Below are 18,061 nucleotides of genomic sequence, written 5' to 3'. Positions count from 1 at the left end.
ACTGTTAAGCTTTATCATCTGTCTGTAAAGCACTTTGAGCTGCCACTGGTATAAAAAGTGCTCTATCAATAAAGTTATTATTATTATTGACATCTGATGATGTCATTAAAGCTTACCATGCATCGAATTGAACTAAATTGAATTTATTTAAAATTATCCCTAGAGCTAATTTGCATTGTGGTCCTCGTCAACATTATTTATGTTTGTTGGATCACATAAAGGCCTTTGTTCTTCAAAGCACCCTCAGAAACTGCCTTGTTGCCTCAGTATTGCAAAGGCCAGTAATGATCAATAATCAATATTGTGCAGCTCCAGCATGTACAGTCCAGCACACACATCAGACCGCATGAGCTTTCTTACTTTCACAGACTTCATCTTCCTGCCGAGCATGTTCTCCATCTCTTCAGCGAACTTCTTCACCAGCTCCATGCCGTTCACCTCCTCGATCTTCACTATGGGCTCAATGTCCTTAAATTTCTGCTCACACAAACAAACACAAACAGTCAATAGCTGCACTGTCAGTAGGGGGCACTGGTATGAATTTTGGGCCCCCTGAAAACTTCACGCATGGCTCCCTCACCTCATTCCTCTTAGCAGACATTAAAACGAGACCAAATGCACTGCAAAAAATACACTGTAAAACGTGTCTCGTTTATTCAACCTAAATAATACTTTGATTCTTCCAATCAATGTAGTTTCAAGTTTAAGTTGAATAAAACTAATTCAGTTGCTCGTGACCACATGAAGTCATTTTCTAGGTAGATCTGACGAGACACGTTTTACAGTGTAGCATCAAGTAATATCTTAAATATAGTCAATAAATCCAACGTTTCTCTTGTTCAGATTGTTTTAAGCTTATTTCTAACACATTTCTTACTTGCGTACACTAATATTAAATGACACAATTATTGCATAATCACATGAAGCATAAATAGAATACATTTTAATTTAAATAAAGCTACTCATAAATCATCTAAATCTTCATTATACTAGTACACCAAACTAAAATCTAAAAACTAAAATCGTACTATTGAATTTGAATTTTCATTTTGAGCTCAACATTGCACATATGAGTGCAAACGTACAGTTACATAGCCTGGTGATTTTGGTCCTTATCTTCAGTTCGCTGAAGGCTAGCAATGCGATCCAGGGCTCATTGGAAGGGACACATCACGCTCTACTGACCTGTGGAGTTCGGCTCGATCTATAGTGCTTCAAAGATCAGATATTGAACATAATTATCTGTAGATTTCGGAAGACTGCAGTAAAAAGTGATGTGAGGTTGGAGAAGCGGCACATTATACTACATTATACTACAATCCTGTAAAGTCTGAAGTCTGTTACTCTGATTATTAGAGTTCTGGTTGAAGGAACGTACTGCTGTGTAATGTGATTAGTGCTATGTTATGTTATTACACCGACCAGGCATAACATTATGACCACCTCCTTGTTTCTACGCTCATTGTCCATTTTATCAGCTCCACTTACTATATAGGTGCACTTTGTAGTTCTACAGTTACAGACTGTAGTCCATCTGTTTCTCTGCATACTTTGTTAGCCCCCTTTTACCCTGTTCTTCAGTGGTCAAGACCCCCATGGACCCTCACAGAGCAGGTACTATTTGGGTGGTGGGTCATTCTCAGCACTGCAGTAACACTCACATGGTGGTGGTGTGTTAGTGTGTGTTGTGCTGGTACGAGTGGATCAGACACAGCAGTGCTGCTGGAGTTTTTAAACACCTCAGTGTCACTGCTGGACTGAGAATAGTCCACCAACCAAAAATATCCAGCTGACAGCGTCCTGTGGGCAGCGTCCTGTGACCACTGATGAAGGACTAGAGGATGACCAGTACACACTGCAGCAGCAGAGGAGCTATCGTCTCTGACTTTACATCTACAAGGTGGACCGACAAGGTAGGAGTGTCTAATAGAGTGGACAGTGAGTGGACACAGTGTTTAAAAACTCCAGCAGCACTCCAGTATCTGATCCACTCGCACCAGCACAACACACACTAACACACCACCACCACGTCAGTGTTACTGCAGTGCTGAGAATGATCCACCACCCAAATAGTGCCTGCTCTGTGAGGGTCCATGGGGGTCCTGACCACTGAAGAACAGGGTAAAAGGGGGCTAACAAAGTATCAGAGAAACAGATGGACTACAGTCTGTAACTGTAGAACTACAAAGTGCTCCTATATAGTAAGTGGAGCTGATAAAATGGACAATGAGCGTAGAAACAAGGAGGTGGTCAGAATGTCATGCCTGATCAGTGTATAAGGTTTATAATACTGCTCTGTCAATATGGTGGTGGACGTTTCTTATCAGAGGCCCAAGGAGCCCAAACCAGCAGTGCCAGTGTTTGCTGGTTATGTGCATATATGGGGTCTATAAATGTTTTCTTAGGCAGGCGTGACGTTGGAAGCGGCGGGTCGGTGTCAGTGGTGTTTGCTCTGCGCCTCAGCTGATAATGAAACAGATGGAGCTCTTATCAGTCGACTGTTTATTGCTGGTGGAGATGCTCTACGCATCTGGCCAGAAAATCAGCGGTGCTTTGATTACTTTGTTCCAACTTCACCACCGTTGAGCGCTTCTCGTCCCTGCAGCTGTGTTGCTGACCACCTGATAATGACCTGAAGCCTGTGTGCTCTTGAAAATGTGAAAATGTGAAAATTGCCCTGGGAAAATGTAATTTTCATGGGCGATAATGCCAGTGGGCTATTAGACACTCAAAAAACGTAGAACTGGCTTTCGTATGTGTTAACTAAACAAATTAATGTTGAAATAAATTAGGTCTATTCAGAGTGGTTTGGTGTGAAACGCTCTATTCAAAGATCTGTTCACAGTGGTGGTGAAAGGAACCAGACGTCCACCTCTAAAAGCTCCCTCACAGAAAGTTCCTACATGAAATGGTTATGAATTCACTGCCTGATGACTGAGACACTGTTTTATGATAGTTTAGAGAATTTAAAGTCCATTCATGGTGGAGGGATACATGCAGGGCGCTGTGAGGCAAAATAGTCCCCAAAGAAAACTTATTATTTCAGATTTTCCACTATTTTCCATCATCAACATTCCATATAAACTCAGAAGACTCGTGTAGGTTCACTGGTGGTTCTGGATAGTAAATAAAATGTCTATATTTGTGTTGTAGTCATGGCGACCCCTGGTTCCTATCACCACCACTGTAAAGACATCTGAACCATTTCACACCAAACCACTCTGAATGACTCTGTTTACATCTCAAACACTCAATTATGCAGCAAATTTTGAAAAATTAACTTGATTTCACTTAACACCCCTGTAAATCGGAGGATCTGGTGACATTCTGTGGAAAAATGTATGTAGGACAAAATATATCGGCTTTTGGGTTTTGTTATGTTACGTTACGGTCAGGGTTTGTTACGTTTAAAAGGTTTTAAGATGCTCTGTGAACGCAGGGTCTCTCTCAGTGAGGCTGCGTTCTTTCCCGTATGCCTCCCTCATGCCGTCTGTTGCTGAGGTTCTTTTTTCTCCACACAAACAATTGTGGTGGATCACAAATGAGCTGAGAGATTGGCCTGGGATAATCCACTTCAACACAAAGCATTAGAGTAGCAGGAGAGAGAGAAAGAGAGAGAGAGAGGGGAGATCAGGTAGAGAGGGGAGAGGGGGGAAAACTCACATTCCTATCCCATACGGAACAGAAATACATTCTAAATACATTTACCAAATATATTTTTGCAGTGTATGAAAATGACTAAATAATGCATTTGTTAAATATATTTTTAAAATGTATTTATTAGTATTAGTTATTATCTGTGTTCAGTTGAGTGTAATGAAGGTTCCAGATGTAACTAAACGTACTGACGCCTGTGATCTGCACTGTACTTTACATTAACCATGTACGTCTGCAGTCAGACTCTCACACACAATGTATTTCACACAAACAAGATATCAGATCATAACTGCATTTTCACAGAGTATCAATACCCACAACACTCGCTTCTGTCCTGTTAAAGGATCATTAGATCAGATTTAAAATGAAGAGACTGGAACACAAATTCATTTCTAAAGGTATCAGACAGTGAAGAGCATCAGACAGGATTCTGGCTGTCTATGTGTAATATTTCCCCATACATTTTAAAATAAATGAAATGTATTTTAAAATAAATTTGGTTGATATGGCAAAATATTCTGAAATGCATTTTAGTGTTTGGAATGTATTTCAGTGTGAACTGCAATGTGTTTTAAATATATAAAAATACATGTCCATATATTTTTTCCATATGGGATGAAACTGAATCAAAAATTTGTCATGATCTTCTAACAGTTTGCCCTGTCACCCATGCACAGATCGTTAGTGTAGTATATTAGATTTTCTAATGTTTTATTATGTTTGTAATATTCATTCAGTCTCACTTCGAAAATATTATACAGACTCAGCTAAATGTTATTATTACCCGCTTTAGACCATCAAAATATCCTCCCTATGGTTTTATTCATGAGTGCTACCCAGTGTGCGAAATACCCCCTGGAATTCGGGGGGGGGGGGCATTTAGGCTGGCCATTCCAGTGTTGGTGGTGGTGGCAGCACTGAAACTTCAATGGCAGCAAAATGTTTAGTTTGCAGTTCTTTTTATGGAGATGCTCTTTTCTAATTCCACATATTAACTGTTCACATCTCTTTCATATTTGGCTCGAGGAATGAGGAACAGTCACTCTTCACTCCAAACTTTGGCGAGTTTTCAGATTTACAAATATGCAACAGCACACCATACAGTTTTTCAGAGAAATCCAGGTCTCCAGGCTATGAAGGACCAACTGGGTGAGCCAGTCTGCTACAGCGCCACCCTGAGGCAGAGCAGTGCTGCAGCTCTAGTTAGTTAAGAACACCAGAGACGGAAGCTGACTGGGTGAAGCAGATAAACAGTGAACTTCACTGAATCTGGATTTAAGTGCCTGTTTATCCACAGTCAACATAACGTCATAACAGGTTTATTTTCAATTAACAGAATTTTGATTTTGAGACATTCAGGGAGCATAAGAGGTTAACTAAGGGCTCCCAGATCCCCAGGACCCCCTCGTATGTCGCACCTTAGCACTACCTATAAATAAGTGCTATGGTAGGACAAAAAGGCAGGATATCTCATCTGAACACCAGGATTTGTTGGACTATGAGAATGTTGCTCCTTTGGCCTTTGAACTGTTATAAAAGGAGAGTTGGATGCTGATGAAATGACTCCAGTAGAGTCGTGCATCCTCTCTCCACACTGAACTACAGTTATAATGGAATGAATGGTTCTTATACGGAGCTCCAGTTCAGTGAGGAGCGTGTCTAGTTGGTCATCTTGCATAGACCGACGACAGCAAACCTGATATTCCATTGTTTTCAACTGAGCCATGATGGAAAATTCGGTCGCATACGGCTTTGAGGTGCAGAATGACTTTTTTTTCAATGCAAACATGTGAACGCAGCATCACACTGCCACTCATAGACATTACATATATACTCACATACATACTAGCACACTTACATACACAGATATTAGCAATGTCCCAGCAACACCTTAGAAACCACCTGGGATTCCACAGAAATGGCCTAGCAACACCTGAGCAGCCACCTGGGATAACATAGCAATATCCTAGCAACATCTTAGCAACCATCTGGGAGAACATAGCAACACTGTAGCAACCACCTGGGAGGCCATAGCCACTGCATAGCAAAAACACCTGGGATGTCATAGTAGCAGCCTAACAACACCTTAGCAACCACCTGGGATAACATCAGTGACATAGCAAAACCTTAGAAACCACCTGGGATACCATGGAAACATCCTAACAACACATTAGCAACCACCTGGGATAACACAGCAATGGCCTAGCAACATCTTAGCAACCATCTGGTATAACATAGCAACACCTTAGCAACCGCCTGGGATACCATAGCAATTGCATAGCAAAAACTTAGCAACACCTGGGATATCATAGCAGAAGCCTAACAACACCTTAGCAACCACCTGGGATAACATCAATGGCATACCAAAACCTTAGCAACCACCTGGGATACCATAGCAACATCCCAGCAACACCTGAGCAACCACCTGGGGTAACACAGCAACTCCTTAGCACGGGATACCATAGTAATGTCATAGGAAAAACTTAGCAACACCTGAGAAACCACCTGGGATAACACAGCAATGGCCTAGCAACATCTTAGCAACCATCTGGTATAACATAGCAACACCTTAGCAACTGCCTGGGATACCATAGCAATTGCATAGCAAAAACTTAGCAACACTTGGGATAACATAGCAGCGGCCTATCAACACCTTAGCAACCACCTGGGATAACCTCAGTGGCATAGCAAAACCTTAGCAACCACCTGGGATTTCATAGCTACGGCTCTGTCAAGCCAACTTAAAGTTTGTTCATAAACTTGCTAGATTTTTAATTTATTGTTTTTTTTTTGCTAACTTTTAATCAGGCAACTCCTGAACTGAAGTTATGTTATATTTCCCTTCCGTTGAGCTGTATTTCAGGAGGCTGGAACATATTTGTATTTTAAATACTTTGTTTATTAACAAAAATAAAAATTAGGTCAGAGATCCTTAACGAAACCCTGCCCCCCCCACCATCATTTCACCCCACCCTTTCTCACTCGCTCTCTCCAGGTTGACAGATGGAGGTTCAAGCTGGTAGGTTGTCATGTTGTCTTTAGTGCCCTAGAGAGAGACACTCATCCAGAACGCACTATATTATAATGAGAGTGAGCTCATATTCAGATATAGGAGCTTCCTGACTTTCCCTATAGAGCACCAGGAGCATCAGCGTTAGATTTGGAATTCTGGCCCTTTAATAATCACACCTCCCTCGAGTTTCATTCCAAAATGCTTTACATCCATTTGTGACAATTCTGGATTTAATTTTGGAGTTTTTATCAAAGAATAACAGCTGACGTATGTAGGAAATCACACTGTAATTTCTCTAATAAAGGTATTATTAATCATAATATATCAATATTTCAGGTACATGCAAAGCCTGCTCACCATAAGATAACTAACTATGATAATAAAAAGAAAGAAATGTATTGAAAGTGGTCTAAAGTGCATTTTGGAACAAAACATATATATATATATATATATATATATATATATATATATATAAATATATATATATATATATATATATATATATATATATCATACACCAATCAGGCATAACATTCTGACCACCTCCTTGTTTCTATACTCATTGTCCATTTTATCAGCTCCACTTACTATATAGGTGCACTTTGTAGTTCAACAGTTACAGACTGTAGTCCATCTGTTTCTCTGATACTTTGTTAGCCCCCTTTTACCCTGTTCTTCAGTGGTCAGGACCCCCATGGACCCTCACAGGGCAGGTACTATTTGGGTGGTGGATCATTCTCAGCACTGCAGTAACACTGACGTGGTGGTGGTGTGTTAGTGTGTGTTGTGCTGGTCTGAGTGGATCACAAAGTGCACTACAAAGTGCACCTATATAGTAAGTGGAGCTGATAAAATGGACAATGAGTGTAGAAACAAGGAGGTGGTCAGAATGTTATGCCTGATCGGTGTATAACCGGATGGGGCTATGAAGGCTGTAGGGGTATAAAAGTAATTTAATACAGCATCCATTCGCTGGCATTGATACCCCTGATAATATTGCTTATTGGAGTGAACGCAGACCTGCTCCACTGATTGGAATAGGACTGAAAGAATAAATGCTCAGTAAATAATAGTAACCACTTACTTTCTGCAGCAGGAGGGATCCAGAGTATCTGGTCGATAAGGCGGACAGCTGTTTTCCAAAAGTGTTGGCCCACTGCTGCACACTAATGAACACAAACAGCACAAAATAACAGCACAGCTCACAAAACGAACATGCAGACAATGAAAATCAGTAATCAAATCACATAATGTTCATTACAAACCCAGAAAACGAGGATCATAAACCCCTCCACTCTGCCTGACACTGCTTTACCTGATGTTTTACCATTATTGTCTTATTTTCATTATTTTATTATTTATTTGTTTGCTTATTTATTATTATTCATATTCTTCTTATTATTTTAATTATGAGTATTTTATTATTATTTGTCATTTTAATTAGTTTGTAGTTTACTTTTTGATCTTATTCACCTTTTATTTCACTTTGATTTGAATTGATTTCATTAACCTTTACATTTTAGCTATGTTTTAATAATTGTATATTTTTTATTGTATGTTTATGTATTTGTATTATTAATGTTTCATTTTTTTATACTTACCTGATTTGAGTCATTTTTTTATTAAATTTATTTTCTTATTTGATATGCTCTTACACATTATCAATCCCTTGTTCTGTATCAACTCAGCAACATTGTAAATGAGGGTCATCCTCAATGTTCTCCGAGGTTACGTAAAGGTTGATTGATTAAGTTATTGCTCTAAAGATGTGAAACGGTCATGAGTGATGGCACAATATGACTTTATATTGACTGATACTGATACTAAAACCTTGATTCAGTAGATATAAACACAACATTCTCTCTTTAAAAAGTGCTAAGCTTTAAAATGAGCTATTTTTAATCAAATGACGTCACTTGAAAGGGGAATCCCAGCTGGCAGGAAATGTTCCCTACAACTTTGGCTAACGTTACCTACAAGGTCTAATAATGTTCAAAGAATCTAATTTTAAATAATGTTTAGAGGAAATGTTTCATGTCAAATAATGTTCCTATAAAGGGAAATGTGAACTAAAACAATGTTTTAACTGCAATATTCAGAAGAGATTTTGAGGAAGTTGTCAGGGCCACAGATTATATTACATGATGTTTTTAGAGAACGTTCCCAGAAGAACATTGGGGAACAAAAAAAAACGTCCCACTAAAATTATTAATAGAACATGTGCGTAATATTCTGGGAACATTTTAGAACAAAACATTTCTAGCTGGGAATTCCACTTATGTTTCAACATTTCTGCACTAATAAATGTTTAAGATGTAATCAGAGTCGTTCAGTGCGGTTTGGTGTGAAACGCTCTGTTCTAGAGAAACTTACCGAGTCAGAACTGTTCACAGTGGTGATGATAGGAACCAGACGTCCACCTCTAAAAGCTCCCTCACAGAAAGTTCCTACATGAAATGGTTATGAATTCACTGCCTGATGACTGAGACACTGTTTTATGATAGTTTTGAGAAGATTTTGGGCTAAAATGTATTTATCCAAACATTCATGGTGGAGGGATACATGCAGAGTGTATGATGTAAAATAGTCCCCAAAGAAAACTTATTATGTCAGATTTATCACTATTTTCCATCATCAACATTCCATATAAACTCAGAAGACACATGTAGGTTCACTGGTCACTGAAGGACCCTCAGTCCATATTTTTGTTTGAATCCAACTCCTGACAGATAGGGATAGAGCAAAAATACTGACCTTCTGCAGATCACTAAGAGAACCAGTATATATCATGAGCCCTGGTTCCTATCACCACCACTGTAAAGAAACCTGAACCATTTCACACCAAACCACTCTGAATCTCTCTGTTCACATCTCACACTTATTAAGAAATTTTGAAAAATTGGTGGAACTATCCCTTTAAGACTATAATTTGAAAGTGGGTTATGATGCTGAACTACTAAGTCAATTGAAAACACATTTGGGACTTTAGACTAAAATCCTTTTGCTCTGAGTGACTCTAAACCTTAATGACGTTTATTTTATTAAAACTAATGATTGATTCCATTTTGTCACTACCAAAACAATCATCACTCTACCAAACTTTACCGAATGTTTCAATAGTGACAGTTTCAGAAGTGACTGTTTCAGAAGTGACTGTTTCAGTGACAATTTTAGCTCATTTTGAGTTCAGAAACTCAGCAAACACAGCTTTGAACAGCTGTTCACACAGAAAATCATCATATTTTACATTAAAACACTAAAAAGTGCTGAACTACAGAAAATATGACGATTCTTAATGTTCCACACTGATTTTCAGACTTTGGGACACATTTACTTCAAAACAATGGGATCTAACTGCTCACCATGTGGCCATGAGGAACAGGGATGCAGCCTCACTTCCTGCTCTAAAATGCAGGGGCGTGGCTAAAATAAGACTCCGCCTACGGACTTAAACTCTGTTTCGGTAGTGACATGAAAACATGGGACAGAATTTTTTGAAATTTTTAATTAAAAAAATAAACTATTATTACCATGTGTGTAAATTTAGGTGTTAGGGTTTGGGACAGACTCCTCCCAATAGAAAGTACCCTATAAATTATGATTTTGTATATATTTAGCTGAATATTATCTCTATTAATGCTTTGGGTTTAAATAGATCAGAACATAATCCTTGGAAATTTCCACGATTTGAAAACTTCATTATTTTTTTAAATATATATTTTTTATTTTATACTGTGGGAGCGCAGTTTTAGCTAATTCGGTAGAATAATCCATAAAGGTCGTATACAGAGATTGGTGCAGTCTCTATAAGGCTACACAGCACAATACTGGCCCTTTATTTTGCATGTACAGTACAAAAATGTAGCAAAATGCAACGGATCAGAGCAGACAAAGCATTTCAACAAACAACGCAAAATCTAAACTCAGGAAAACTTTCATAAAAGTGCTCCAGTTTATTAGTATATGGAAAATATACTGAATATATATTGACTGCGCTGACGAACGCGCGTCTTAAACTGAAAGAATGTTGGTGAAATGTTTGACCCAGTTTCATTCTGAGCCTCAGAGCTGAAACAGGTCAGGTGAAAACAGTAAATGATGTGAGTCTAAACGCTGCAGAGGACACTGATGCTGTTAACACCAACTGAAAATGCAGAACATCGCTCTACATCTGTTCTAGCATCATTACATCAGCTACCTGTTACTGCTTTCACAGTGATTTCGGTGCTGAGCCCAGCACGGCTCCTGTCTGAAAGCTCACTGAATATTAGGCATTATAAGTTGAGCCAGTGTGTAAAATGCTAATAAAAACAGAAAGCAGTGATTTATAAATCTACGTTGAAACAAAAGCAGCACAAAAAAAAGGATATTTAATTTTTTTTATCTCATCAGTATCATTGTTTTTTTTTTTGTTTTTTTTTAATATACACTCATTCTGATGTTGGTGCCAATAAAGTCTGGACAGGGGTCATTTAAGACCAAAAATGTTGTAGAGAAACATCCTTAACAGGTGATACAATCATGTTTGGGTAAAAGAGGAGCATCTATGAAAGGCTGAGTCCTTTATGATTGAGGAAAATGCGTTACAGAATTACCAACCTTGTTCCTCAATAAGCACTTACGAGGATTTTAGGTATTTCATCCTCTACGTTGCATAAAACATCAAAGGATTCAGGGAATCTGGAGAAATCTCTGTGCGTAAATGGAAAAGGCTGAAAACCACAAACGAATACCTGTGACCTCTAACCTCTCAGACAGCCCCTCCATTAAAAACCAGCATGCTTCTATGATGGAGATCAGCACATGGACTCGGGATTGTCAATAAACACTGTTCATTGCTGCACCCACAAATACAAATTAAGACTATACTATACACAGCGGATACTGTATTATGTCAACAAGATCCAGAAACGCCGCCGACTTCTCTGGGCTCGAGCTCAACTGAAATGGACTGATGCTCAGTGGAAAGGTGTATTGTGTATTGTCAACCTTTCAGATTGTTTATGGATTATTGTTTATGTATTATTTCAACATGGCAAAATAAACAAACGTGTTACAACAGCATGGAAGAATAATCAGAATTCGTAACAGCTGAACTGACCTGCCTGCAGTCCAGAAGTGTCTCCCATTGTGGTGCATTGTGAAGCACAAAATATGACAACAAAGGCTTTCAAAACTGGATCAGTTTGTGTCTTCAGTCCCCACACGTTTATTAAGCACTATTAAAGGAAAAGTGAAAACATTCTCCTGTTCCAACTTTTTTGGAACGTGTTGCAGGCATCAAATTTGGAATGACTGTATATTTACAAAATATAAATAAATAAAGTTCAAAAGGTACATTACCACTCAAAAGTTTGGTGTCACTTTTCATTATAATTGTTATTCAACAAGAATAACATACAGTGCAGATTGAAATGATATTAACTGAAAACCAAAATTTAAACCAACACTTTATTCACAGTTTACAGCATTTTGGGAATAACAAAGTTAGGACATGGAATAAGAAAATATGGAACTGTTATTAAATAATAAGCTATAATTTCTGTTCATTGGAATTTGTTGTCACTAAAATACTATAAATAGCAGTTTAATTAGTGAGATTTTATCGCTTTTCAAATATGAGTCACGGTGGACATCAGTTTCTTTATAAGTTTATTCTCAAGGAAATCACTCGCAGCTCCGTTTATCATCCAAAGTCTCTTCATTTCTACAGCCTCCTGCAAACTGTTAGACTTATGAAATTAGTTTTATCATTGATCATTTTATACATGCAAATTCAAAGAAATTGGCCTAATATGAATGAACTCAGTGATTGAGCATTAGTGTAAAACACCAAAATATAGCGTTTTTAACCTTTTTGACTCCTTGGAACCACCGGTGGTTCCAAAACGTCATATTTTTTATTTCATAACTTTCATATTTCGTAAGCTTCATTCTAAAGGTGGGGGTCATATGGGAGCTGTAACTGCCTTCTTTCCAGTCAAATAGATGGATTTTAAAACCTTATAATAAAAGAAGCTGAACTCACAATTATTTTTTCTACTGAAAGTCGACCCATTTTTCACAAATCTGGGCTATAAACTATAAACAGATGGCGTCTCTTCAGTGATCTGCTCTGTAAAAATTATTTTTATTAAAAAATACAAAGAGCGTCTAAGATTTTTGGCTTTCAGCAGTAAATTGTAAACATATAGTATTATGTTTATGATCATAACACATTTTGTGTTAACTTGATGAAAATTTTTACAAAAAAACCTCAAAATTTACAGGTGTTTCATGCAGTTACTGAATAAGTTGCCTTCAGATTTGGGCGTGTAAATTCAGATGGAAAAACCAAAATATACCCACAAGCATAGGCCAAACAGAAGTTACTAATCACAGCTTTCTGCTTTATTATTCTCACTATTTCATGTTCAGAAATGAGTGCTGTGTCGGCGCTGCCTGTCTGTTTACCGTGTCTAATATCTGTTTTATTTATAGTATTTATTGTATTGTTTCTAGTTTGTTTTGCACACTCACGTCTGCACGTTTGCACTTGTCTGTACTGTCTATTTTGTTCCATGCTGTACTATGTTGGTCCTGGTCACTGTGTATTTGTACACAGATGGAATGACAGTAAAAGCCTCTTGACTTGACTATTAGCGTTTCACTCCAGTTTACTGTACAGGAGGGCAGCGGTCACTGTGTTTAGAGACCAGGCTGGAGCAGAGGGTTTAGCCTGTGATTGTGTCAGGATGCCAGGTCAGGATATCAGGCTTACTCTCTCTGACTAAAGGCCAAATCCTCAATCCACAAGGACGCGTCTCTCTGAACCACCGTGACCTCTCGCTTGGGCCCTGGCTCACCGCCACCGAATTTTCTGAAATCCTGAAGAGAACGTTTGAGGACCTTAACCTTTCGAATACACTGAGCACCACTTATGACCAGCACAAAGACAACAAGAACATTCCAGCTGCGTTCACAGTGTTCGATTCTGGTTTGTTACTGTGACGTATATCAATTAAAAAAAAAAAAGATTCTCTAGGAAGTACTGTGCGAAAGTCTCAAGCACCCAAGCAAACTATTTGAAACCATTTATCTCGGCAGTCAGTGTGTTTTTGCAAGTAAAAGCTCCAGGTATTATTAGAATAAATGGAAAGAAACATAAATACGGTAAAAAGTAACAAGGAAAGTGATTGATATCTTGTGGATTTAAAGAACAAAGTTTGATTCCAGATTTCTCCTAGACGCCTCCAGCCGTCACATGGATTTATTAAATTCCATCAGCTGCACACTTGGTTTATTTTAATGAAAGCAGGAGCTGAACGATAACATAAAATAATACAGGGCTTCTTCGAGGAGAGTGCAGGAAAAGGCTAAACACATTGACATACATAAAAAACAGTACTTACAGTAGTAATGTTCTTTGTATTTATTGATTTATTGTAAAATTAGTGCAAATAAACACTTCCTGACCAATTTAATATATATATATATATCTCACTGTTGTCAGAAGAAAACCTCATATCTCCATTTTTCATGTTTCCAGTTTTTGACATACTTTGAAAATACCTGTTGTCTTTTACAATGTGTATTAATTTCATGATGAATGGACCATAAGAAACGGCTCAAAATTTGAAAAAAGTCTGGTTCCATTGACTTACATTAAAAGTAAAGTAGGTTTATTCTTCTCCTATAAAGTTATCATTTTGGAGATCTTCTGACAACAGTAATATATATATATATATATATATATATATACATATATATATATATGTATGTATGCATTGTGGGTGTCAGTTTCTTTATAAGTTAATTCTCAATGCTGTACAGATTTCTCAATCAATTATCATGAAATCACTTACAGCTCTATTTATCATCCAAAACATCTTCAAACTGAAACTTTTTTTTAAAAAAACTGTTTGAATTTTGTTTTATTGTAGAATCACTTCATACACACAGCTTTAAAGAAATTAGCTTTACATGAATGAACTCAGTGACCCGAAGCTTTTGAGCGGTGCTGTATGCTCTTTTATGCTGTTGTGAGGTTTTAGTATCTGATGTTGAATTAGGTTGAGATGTGTTATGTATATAAGGTGCTGTACAGTTAAAGTTACTGATATTATCATTTCCTAAAGAGCTGTTCTCCTGAGCCCTGGGTGAACTGAGTGAATGTGCACCACTTACAATTAGCTAGAACATTTCAACTTCACATGAATGTAAACTAATACTGCATAGAGGTTGAGATGCTGATCAGTGCGTATGAAGTAGATGGCTGTTCCACCTTCAGAAACTCCACAAGGTGTTTATACAGTAATTCAGGCCCAAAGTGGACCTGCTGGTACGTTTTGCAGTGAAGCATGTTAGCGCTGGGCCTGGCTGTGCTGTCCTCTGTAAGCACATCCTGAGCACCTGCACTTTAAGCCAACCTGCCAGAGCTAATCTCTGAGCAGCCCAGGATCTCTTGGCTTTGATTTTGGGCAGGTTTGAATAAGGACACAGGAGGTGTTTGGGTCACAAACCAAAACTTGCCAAAGACTTTTAAGACCAAACAGCCAGGCTGGAGGACAAGGCACAGCATGTGGCATCCACACAGACTGACGTGACCCATAGGCAAAGTACTGAGGAAGGGAAGGTAAGGAAGGTACCAGGTCAGGGGTCAAGTAGATTTGGAAACCGTCACTGTGGTAACTTTACAGGAGAAGGAAAAAACATTCTTAACTTTTAATGGAAATTAATTTTAAGATTTTGAACCACTTCTGGTGGTCCATTAATGAAATATAATGAAATAATGAATATAATGAAATAATATTATAATAATAAATAATATTATATTATAATATTATATTATAATGAAATTCTAACACAATGTAAGGGGAGTTTTCAAATTGTACAAAAAAGAGAACAAATAAAAAGAAAAATGGAGATACAAGTCTCTTTTTGGGTGGGACCCAACCTAACTCACTCCTTCAGGTTTAGCACTCTGAATATTCTCCACAAGGGGGAGCCGTTAGCACTCAAGTAGTTTTTTGTACGCATCACTGAAAGAAAACAAAACGGCATGACTGCACTAAAAAAAAAAAAGAACCGACAGGATTGTCTGACCTGCAAACAAAAAAAAGTGGACATTAAATGAATTGTGTCTTAAAGTAACTGGTCTGTGTAAAATGGACAAGGGGAAGTGCTTTTCAATTAATGAAAACTATTTATTGTGATCTAAAGAACATTTCATTCTAATGAAACTCAAACAAATTGCACCAAAATGTTTCAATTATGTTCCATTACCAACTGAACTCTATGTTGGGTTTGTAAATTCTGTGTATACTGACTCTGCTCTGTTTGATTGAATGGAAATGTGTGGTATAACTGAATTAAGTTCATACACTGATTCATTTTTTTTGTGTGGATTTGTTTTATTGTCATTGTGAAGCGTTTAAAAAAAGTGTGGATCTGAGAAAAGTGGTATTCAAATGAAATGTATTCACTGCTATCAAGGAAAACACAGCTTACACACAGGTTGTTGTTGTAGTTGGCTACAGCCACGCCGTATTAAAAGAGAGTTTTGTCTAATAATTCGCTCTAAGCTTCACTACATCTTGCTTCCTAGGCCGTCAGCATTAGACTCCTGGTTATTCCTGAACTACGCTTAAACACAGTGAAGGAAGGCCAGCCCCACCTTCACAACAGGCATAACCTGGTGAATAAGTACTGTAGAACTGAACAACCCAATATTAGCATGCAAACAGTTCTTAAACATGCCACATTATTAATATTATTAATATTATTATGAACCCACTCTAGGCTAGACTAAAGGCTTTGTTACAGGATTCCCCATAAAGCTATATAATAAAGTGAAGGATATGCTATCTGAATGTCTCTTACAGGCTTTACGTGTCTATAAAGGTAACTGAAGTGTTATTAAGTGGTATTAAGCACAGTGGAACAGTGTATATACACCATGAATATGAATAGCTTGGCGCTAACGGGACACTATGACTCAGTGATCTCACAGAGGATTCAGCATGATCACAGTAGACCTGTCTGAGAATATCTCAATCTGGGGGGGGGGGCATTACCTGATAATCTCAATACCAGATCTAGAACCTATGCAGATTCTCTTCCGCTGCTGTGACTGGGTTTTCTCATGCTTCTTCCAGCCAGAGAGCATTAGCACATGCCGCTGAACTCACTATTGGTCTCGCTGTCGTTCTGGGTGTGATGCATTAATAAGGTACTGTGGCTCTGCAGGAATCATGTGTCAGTGACCAAACAAAAACCCAACAAGAAGCAAAACAACTGAGCCATCATGTAGACCCATCATACACAACTGCCCGTTTAGTCTGACCCTATGTTGGACACTGAGAGTGAAGTAAGCACACTCTTAAAAGTGATGGTTCTTCATGGGTTCTGTATTCAAGACAGTGGTTCTATTATGAACCATGAACACTCAAAGAACCATTTGCATGCTTAAAGTGTTCTTCGTATGGTGAAATGGCTCTTCAGACTGAAGGAAAATGTGGTTCTATGTAGAACCTTTTGAAAATGGTTCTATATTGCACCAAGAAAAAGGTTCTGCTTTTGTTACAATTTCAGGCTTGTAATAGTACTAGCAAAACGAAACCTTTGTGGTGCTATATAGAACCATATACAGCACTCTCTCCATCAATCTGAAGAACCATCTCACCATTCAGAGAACAAGTTTCTGTACAGAACCAAGGACAGTCAAAGAACCTGCATATTTGCAAAGTGTCCCAAAGTCTGAAAATCAGTGTGGAACATTAAGAATCGTCATATTTTCTGCAATTCAGCACTTTTTTAGTGTTTTAATGAAAAATATGATGATTTTCTGTGTGAACAGCTGTTCAAAGCTGTGTTTGAACTCAAAATGACCCAAAATGACCACTACCGAAACAGTCACTACTGAAACACTGAATCAGTTCGGTAGAATGATGTATATAGTGTCTTTCATCAGCAGCGCAGATCACTTAGTTTCAGTAGTATCACCAGAAGGTTTTAGAGCAATCACATAGAAGAACCCTCAGGAATCTTGCAGTAAATGGTTCTTTAAAGAACTCATTTTAGGTCATGAGGTGTTGAAGTGTGAAAAACCTTTTAAAAGTTTACCATAAAGGTTCTATACCAGCCAGAGGCTTCTTCTAGAACCGTCCCATTTAGGAACCTTCAGTTTTATAAGTATAGGAAGGAAGCTGAGGAGAATAGCGTACGTCAGAGACACTGTAGGGTCAGTATGTTTATCCCAGCGACGGAACAAACGGTACTCACGTTTCAGGTGGGATCCTCATCTGCGCACATGCTGGGAGACACATCCAGCTGAGGGAAATGATCCCGAAAACAGTGACCACTGCTCTTCTGTCCATCCATCCTGTGGACGGCACTTGTGTCCTTTCTGGC

The 18,061-nt window shown here is 38.2% G+C and overlaps 1 protein-coding gene across 1 annotated transcript in view; it reads right to left on the bottom strand.

Annotated features, from left to right (window-relative positions):
• The window catches only part of cacna2d4a (calcium channel, voltage-dependent, alpha 2/delta subunit 4a), a 191,438-nt gene extending 173,377 nt beyond the window's left edge, over positions 1 to 18,061 (bottom strand). Inside the window, exons 1-3 of the mRNA XM_036577757.1 lie at positions 17,933 to 18,061; positions 7,755 to 7,836; positions 361 to 477 (exon numbers count right to left, since the gene is read on the bottom strand). Of these exons, the coding sequence (XP_036433650.1) occupies positions 361 to 477; positions 7,755 to 7,836; positions 17,933 to 18,027 (294 nt within the window). The 5' untranslated portion in view covers positions 18,028 to 18,061. The remainder of the gene's footprint in view (positions 1 to 360; positions 478 to 7,754; positions 7,837 to 17,932) is intronic.

Source organism: Colossoma macropomum, unplaced genomic scaffold (genome assembly GCF_904425465.1).
Source record: "Colossoma macropomum unplaced genomic scaffold, Colossoma_macropomum, whole genome shotgun sequence".
In the NCBI taxonomy this organism is placed as follows: Eukaryota; Metazoa; Chordata; class Actinopteri; order Characiformes; family Serrasalmidae; genus Colossoma; species Colossoma macropomum.
Note: the sequence above shows the minus strand (reverse complement) of the source record. Positions and strands in the feature narration are given on the sequence as shown.